The sequence below is a fragment of the Coenobita brevimanus genome, chromosome 57, assembly GCF_032717465.1.
Source record: "Coenobita brevimanus isolate Jiangsu-jjx chromosome 57, ASM3271746v2, whole genome shotgun sequence".
NCBI lineage: Eukaryota > Metazoa > Arthropoda > Malacostraca > Decapoda > Coenobitidae > Coenobita > Coenobita brevimanus.
Window position 1 is genome coordinate 52907357 of NC_137010.1, and position 8258 is coordinate 52915614.

Sequence of the window (8258 nt, forward strand, 5' to 3'; positions counted from 1 at the left end):
TTCAGGACCTCTTCGCATCAGGCCCCTCGGATGTCAGCCACACCACCTACCTGATGCATGAAATACACACTACAGGACCACCAATCCACCAGCCCTCCCGGAGGAAGAACCCGAAACAACGAGCTGAGGAAGACGACCAGGTCCAGGACATGCTCGATGCCGGCGTTGTTTCCCCCTCCACCAGCCCCTGGTCCTCCCCCGTCGTCCTCGTCAAGAAGAAAGACGGTACCATGCGTTTCTGCATGGACTACCGCCGCCTCAACGACGTAACTATCAAGGATGCCACTCCTCTCCCCAGGATCGACGACTCCCTCGACTCCAAAATGGGGAGAAGCCCTATCCTCACACACAGGGTTAGACCTGCATACGAACTTGCAGGAAATTTATTTGTATCATTTTGTTAATTATCCGACACGTGGATCTAACGTCCTAGATCTTGTCTTAGCTACATCAGAAAATGTAGCGAGTAACGTTATTGTTGGAGAAGAATTAGTACAAGTGATTATCGCATAGTTACATTTAACATTAAATTCAGTGAAGACTGTGTCAGGGCCATTTGTAAGAAAGTGCCCGACTTTAAGAGATCAAATTTAAGAAATTAATGGCAATTGTAGGTGCAGGTTACTGGCATCCCACCGTCGAAACTTTAGATATCATTGATGCATGGAATTTTTTTACAAAAACTCTCAACAGTGCCGTCAGGTTATGTGTTCCAATGCGCAACAGTAAGCCTGCCAAAAATTCTAAACCCAAATGGCGGAACTCCGACATTAAACACTGTCTAGAAGCAAAAAATCTTGCATATAAGAATTATAATACCACAAAGAGTCAAAGTGACAAAAATGAATACGATGCTCTTTAACGAAAAGCCAGAAAATTAATTAAATGCAGTAAGAAAAACCTTGAGGCACAGACTGCAAGTATCAGTAAATTAAATCCCAAAGAATTTTTGAGATACATAAGAAGCAAAAATGTAATAACTCCATCAATCGGTCCCTTAATCACAGATAACGGAGAGCACACTGATGATTAAACTACGATGGTGAAAATTCTTAATACTTTCTTCGCGTCAGTATTTACAACAGACAATATACATACGATTCCTACTGTTTCTCCCATTCCCATAGAAAAGGGCAACATAATCACTGACATTACAGTTAGCGATCGTGACGTACTGCTTCCAGTAAACAAGTTAAAAGAGAATAAAACACCAGGACCGGACAAAATATCTCCACGTGTATTGAAGGAACTACAGAATGAAATATTAAAGTCTTGATCTGAACTTTCTAACTTATCTGTTAAGAGCAGTAAGGTGCCACATGAATGGAAGCTTACGAACGTAACCCCAATATTCAAAAAGGGCAACAGAGCCCAACCAGAAAACTACCGCCCAATAAGTTTAACATCGGTGGTTTGCAAATTGCTTGAAACTATTATCAGAGACGAGTTTGTGAAACAATTAGAAACAAACAATCCCATAAAAGATTCACAACATTGTTTTCGTAATAATTGCTCTTGCCTCACAAATCTGCTTGACTTTTTCAATGATATACTGAACATGTACGACGAGACTAAATCTGCTGATGTGGTCTACCTCGATTTTCAAAAGGCTTTAGACAAAGTTCCACACAAAAGACTCCTTCAGAAGCTAAAGGCACATGGTTTCAGCGGCAGTGTTCTCGGGTGGGTAGAAGATTGGCTTACCGGACGAAAGCAAAGAGTTGTAATAAATGGAAAAGAGTCAGACTAGATAAACGTTACAAGTGGAGCGCCGCAGGATTCAGTGTTAGGTCCTATTCTTTTCTTAATATATGTAAATGATATTGACGAAGGATTTTGTCGTAATATTTCAAAATTTGCAGATACAGCACTGCAAAGGCAAGCAATTCAGAGAGATCTTGATCAACTGTTTAATTGGGCCTAAGTCTGGCAAATGGATTTCAATATTTATAAATGCAAAGTGCTAAACATTGGCAGTACAAATGTAAGAGCTAGTTAGCGTATAGCATGAATAATGGTCAATTTGATAGGGTAAACCATGAAAAAGACTTAGGAGTTATAATAACAAACGATTTGAAACCAAGCAAACAATGTCCAGAAGCTGTGAAAAAAGCCAATAAATTGATTGGATTCATAGGCAGAGCATCTGAATATACTGTAAATCCGAAAATATTGTCCTCACTTTGTATAATTCCTTAGTACGCCCACACTTGGAGTATTGCGTTCAGTTTTGGTCACCATATTATAAAAAGGATATGGAAAAGCTTGAAAGAGTGCAGCGAAGGATGACAAAGATGATACCTAGATTGAGAAACAAACCGTACGAGGAACGTTTAGATCCCCTGAATCCCTTTACCGTAACTAAACGGAGGATACAAGAAGATTTAATTCAAGTATTCAAAATATTCAAAGGACATGATAACATGGCTGTCGATAAATACTTCACAGTTGATCACTTGAATTATACTAGAGGCAATGAGCATAAAATAATTAGCAAACGATTCCAGTTGCATGAAGCTAAGCATTTCTTCTTCAATAGAGTTGTAAATATATGGAATAAATTGGCCTCCAACGTAGCAAATTGTAATACAGTACCAACCTTTCAAGGTCGCCTGGATATGTATTTGTCGTCTAACCCCCAGCTTAATATGCTTTACTCCTGAATAAAACACTTGTGTATGTATACTTTTCTGTTTTATTTTATTTTAGATTATTAGAGCCTGCATCAATTTATTAAATACAAATATAGTATATGCACAGACTAGGATATGCACAGATAGCCCTGAGTTAACGGTCACTACTCATACTTTCGACCTGTGATGGGCTGGGGATCACTGAGGGTCTCTGCTAGTTATGTGGCCACCATCAGGATTTTTTTAAAGTACCAGGAGTCACTGCCTCAGGAGATGACTTGTGTGCTTGTCCCTCATGGGAAAGTTCCTAGTCTCAGTGGAATGAACGGAGCTGGGACTTGATTGACTGCTGCCTACCTTAATACCTCCAGGTGAGGCTGCTGCACCACCCCTGAACACCCACACTGTGCACTATGCAAATTCCACGCTGGGTCCGCAGACTCCCCGTTAACTCAACGTACCTGTACATAATGTCATGCATTAGTTATTTATTTATTTGATTATTCGTTTTACTTTACTACTTTCTCTTTCAGGTTATTCATACTAGTAGCTTATAGAAAGAATGTAGTTTTTTTTTTTCAGTCTTTCCTATGAAATTTCCATGTCAGTTTTTCCATGCTGCATGGTTTTTCTCACTTTTTCTTGCTAGTTTTAACTGGAGGGTTTGGAGGTGGGGGGGAGCCTTCTTGCTTTACTATCCTTATCCTTCAGCATGTAGAGCTAGATCTCGTAGTCATAGTTTACTCTGTAACAATCAGCCTCAAAAGAACCATAAGGTCTGCTGCTGTTTACATTCCTTTGTACTCCTTTGTACTCCGTATACAGCACCCCGTGGTTCTCCACCCTTGATCTCCAGTTAGGGTATTGGCAGGTCCCCGTACACCCTGAGGGCAGAGGAAAAACTGCCTTCTCCACAAGCATTACAAATTCAACGTCCTGCCCTTCGGGCTCTGCAACGCCCCTGCCACCTTCTCCCGACTAATGGAGACTGTCCTTAGCGGCCTCACCTGGGAAATCTGTCTGGCATACCTGGATGACATGACTGTCTTTAGTAAAACTTGGGCCGATCACCTCCAGCGCTTCAGGAAAGTATTCCATTGAATCTGCCAGGCCGGCCTCAAGCTCCGGCTCTCTAAGTGCATCCTGGACGCCAGAACTGTTTCTTTCCTGGGGCACATCATCTCCTGAGATGGGATATCCCCCGACCCAGACAAACTCTGTGCTATCACGGGTATCCCACTACCACGAGACGTCCACGAGGTCTGAGCCTTCCTGGACCTCACTTCATACTACTGGCGCTTTGTCAAAGGGTTTGCCAACATCACCAAGCCCCTCCACGACCTGACCCAGAAGGAAGAACCCTTTACCTGGACCGAGAAGAGAGGAGCTGCTTTCCAAGAACTTAAGACCAAACTCCTAACTGCGCCAATCGTCGCCTTCCCCAACTACTCCCTACCGTTCCGATTATATACAGACGTTTCTCTAGTAGCAATCAGCACTGTCCTCGCCCAAGTCCAGGAGGGACGAGAACACATCATCGCCTGCACCAGCCGCACTCTCAACCAAGCCAAGCAAAATTATACAACAACCAAGCGGGGATGCTTGGGTATTATCAGGGCCCTCGAACACTTCCAGGTTTCTCTACTGGGGACAAACGTGACGATCATCACGGACCATCAATGACTCCAATGGCTCTGGCAGTCAGACATCCACAATGCACAGCTAATCTGGTGGCGAGAAATCCTGAAGGAATTCAACTACAAAATATCCTACTGCCCCGGCAAAATCCACACCAATGCTGATGCCCTATCCCGGCTCCCCATCCACACCATTCAACACAACACGGAGTCCCTACAGCAGTGGCAGGACAAAAACAGACCTTGGATCTCCTCCCACCTATTCAACAAACTCTACTGCCAGGGCAATCACCTCTTCACCCCGTCGGGGCTCATCACCCTCGATCACGACAATGCCCTTGACGCCATCAAACACCTCCACTCCAACAACGGCATTCACCTGGGCATGAAGAAACTCCTCCAAATATTCAACGACATATATTGGACCCCCAACCCCTCCAACCTTGCAAAGAAAATCATTCAATCCTGCTGAGCTTGTGCACTAGGCAAGGACACCACCTGCACTGCCGGCCCTTCAGGATGACTCACCGCCCATAAACCCTGGCAACTCCTCTCGGTGGATGTCATAGGACCCCTGCCACCCAGATCCAGGTACCGTTATATCACCACCTTCGTTGACACATATACGATATTAATCATCGCCTGTCCCACCAAGGAATATCATGCCGTGGCTGTAGCTGACGCCCTGGTTCAACACGTCTTCCCCTACTTTGGAATTCCCCAAGCCCTACATTCTGACAACGCCCCTGAATTCATGAGCAACATCTGGCAGGAACTCTCAAATTTATTTGGATATCGCATCTCCCATTCCTCCCCTTACTGGCCTCAGGGAAACGCCATTTGTGAACGCAACCACTGATCCATCATGAACCAAATCCGCACATGGATCGAGGAAAGTAAAAATGAGGACTAGCCAGCCCATGTAAAAATTGTTCAGTGGGGAATAAACTCCTGCCCATGGTAGGACGGTATCTCACCCCACGAGAGGGTATTCAAGGAAACGCCTCTCCTACTTACTACCCCTACGACAACACCTACAGCCGCCTGCCACCCCACTCGCATCTGATCCTCTCCACCACCTCAAGAGGCGACTCCGCCACCTACAGAATGGCCTGCACCTCCAGCCAGTCGCTGCCTCCAACCCTTACAAACAGGGCAATACAGTGCTGATACCTAAACATCCCGTGCCACATAAACTCTCCCCCAATTTCATGGGCCCATACACCATCACCAACACCCCTAACCCATATCAAGTAGTCATAGACTACAACAACACTCCCTGCACCCTGAGAAATCGCCACGTGCGCCCCTTCCACCCCACCACCTCCCCAGCCTCCACCCAACAACTCCCCCATCTTTTCCCACCTCCCGTCCCCTGCCCCGTTCCTCCCCCTGACTCCTACAACTGCTACATCTCACCCTCACCCTCTCTCCCCACTTCCCCTACCCCCTCTTCCCTGATCCCGCTGCCCGTCCTGCTGCATAGCACCTCACAAGTAGAGTCACCTGCACCTACCCAACCATCTGTCACGCCAACTAGCACCTCATAGCTAGACTCACCTGCATTGCAAATTCCCAGCCCGTCCTTCACCCCTCCACCACCACCACCCTCCCTGCCCACACCCAATGCCCTATCACCCGCCGCCCAGCCACCACCCAGAAACTGGACACCCACTCACGGCCGTAAACCAGCCCCATCCACCACCAGCGCCACCTCATCCTCACCCTCCCACAGCATGTGCAAGACCCCCTCACACACCTCCACCCTTACCCACTCCCTCCCACCCAACACCACCCACCCCCAGCGCACCCAGGCATCACACACCCACCTCACAACCCACCCCCACCCTCAAATTTTCCATCACTCGCTCTGGCCACCTCCCATGCCTTCCTGCACGATACGCTACCACCCACACACCCCCAGCCCCCCCCCTCTCTTCACACCCCCAACATGACCGCTATCACACTCATGCTACCTCAAACCCAAATCACCCCATCCCTTAACCCTGAGCGAATCCAACAGAGCATTACCCTGGCATAAAACCACCACCATAGCCTCAGTGTTCAGCATTCAGCTCGATCCTCTGCAGAAAGCAACACCTCCCTACTTGAGACTATGCCGCGCCACTTGTGCACCAACCATCGGCAGGAAGCACCACTTCCGAGGCCCTCACCACCTCCTACAACTTCTCACAGCCCTAGAGTCCTCCACACTTTTTCTGACCTTTGCCCAACATCTCGATGAAAATCAAGCAACCTCCAACTGGACTGCCCTGCTGCAACATCTAACACTGACCCTCACCATCAGTATCACCAAGACCAATTACCTGCAGTCACGGGGGTCGTGACTTTTTCCTCGACGATGGTGGTAAAATGCCGGCTGTGACAATGCAAGCCACAACTACGTACACCCCCAGGAGGAGGACAAGGAAGGCTAGATGGTGCATGGAAAGCATCCAGACATTAGGGCCATAAGTTCACCCAGGCCGTGCACCCTTATTCCCTGGAACTTGCTTGTCACCACCACCATTGTCAAAGTACACTACCTTCCGGGCGAGCTGACTACCGACAGGATTCGGGTGGAACAGGCCTAACAGTTACGAGTAGCACCCCAGCCACGGCCTGTAGCTGTTCACCTGAGATGGCCTGAAGCAGCTCAGAGCATAAAGAGACAACCTGTAGCTCCTCACTACAAACACAGGCCACGGCCTGTAGCTGGGCACCAGAGACGGCCTGTAGCCGGACGACTAATCAGGAGATGGCCTGTAGCTGGGCACCAGAGACAGCCTGTAGCTGGACCACTAATCAGGAGATGGCCTGTAGCTGGGCACCAGAGATGGCCTATAGCTGGACCACTAATCAGGAGATGGCCTGTAGCTGGTCCACCCAGAGCTGCTCACACCCCCTACAGAAACCAGCTATGGCCTATAGCCACACTGGGGAGAGACCGATACATCCCCTCTCCTTCTGTAGTTGCCTCGGAGGCCATGACACCGGCTATGGCCTGTAGCCACGCCCGTAGGGAGGAGATGGCCTGTAGCTGCTCCTCTCCTGCACGTTGCCTTCCTAACCAGACCTTCGTTATGACCGGTAACCACATAAGCATGCAGGTGAGGGCAAGTAGCCACACCTCGCCTGAGTTCCCGTTAGGGAGTCAGGCCCCGGCAAAGGCCTGTAGCTGCGCCAACACCAAAGGGACGGCCTGTAGCCGACCTTCGTCTGTTGCCCAAGGGAACCCAGAGATAGCCTCTAGCCATGCCGGGGAGAGTCGGGAACAACGCTGCAGCCCAGCCCTGACAGCTTCGCCTCCAGTGAAGGACTGCAACCGGCTCCCTTCCGAGGACGGCCCACTCCCCACCCTGACAAAGGCAACGCCCTGTCCTCCACCCGGCGCCTGAGTGAGCGCCTCCAACGCCTGTTTGCCCCAGTCCCAAGGCCCAGACTCCAGTCCCCAGCCCCAATAGTGAGAGGCCCTTCACCACACACAGCCCAAGCCCCAGCCGAGAGATGAAGCCCCTGAGAGTAGTCCTGTGGCCGCAGGACGAAGGGACTCTCAAAGGGCCTCTGCCCACCCCGGCCCAAGAGTTGTAAGCCCTGGACCTCCCCTTCCCCCAGTGAAACAAAGTGGACCTAAACACTGAATTTACAGTGAACAGTGAGACCAGCACTTAAGGAACGAGAGTGAGTTTACAGTGATACCAGAATACAATGAGGCCAGAAAAGACTGAGACCAGTGAGTGTAAAAGAACAGGCGCCCTAGTTAAATCAAGCAACAAGCATACAGTGGGGCCAAGTAAACCCATAAGACCTTAAAATATAAAAGCACAGACAGTGAATATTACAAACAGTGATACTACCCTCGCCCCCTGTAACGACACTTGCAAATAGTGTTATCAATTACTCCTCTCCCTTGTGCAGGGTCGGTAACACCCTCCCTCCCCCTCTGTGCTCAGCCAGTAAACTTAGTGTCAGGACAGTGAACACCTCA

At 48.6% G+C, this 8258-nt stretch overlaps 1 protein-coding gene across 1 annotated transcript; it reads left to right on the forward strand.

Annotated features, from left to right (window-relative positions):
• The first annotated feature begins 230 nt into the window (after window positions 1-230).
• On the forward strand, window positions 231-5129 carry LOC145402003 (uncharacterized). Its single transcript, XM_080274104.1, has 3 exons — window positions 231-266; window positions 4335-4653; window positions 4840-5129. Exons 1-3 carry the CDS (start codon window positions 231-233, stop codon window positions 5127-5129), a joined length of 645 nt encoding a protein of 214 aa, XP_080130230.1.
• The last annotated feature ends 3129 nt before the right edge of the window (window positions 5130-8258 follow it).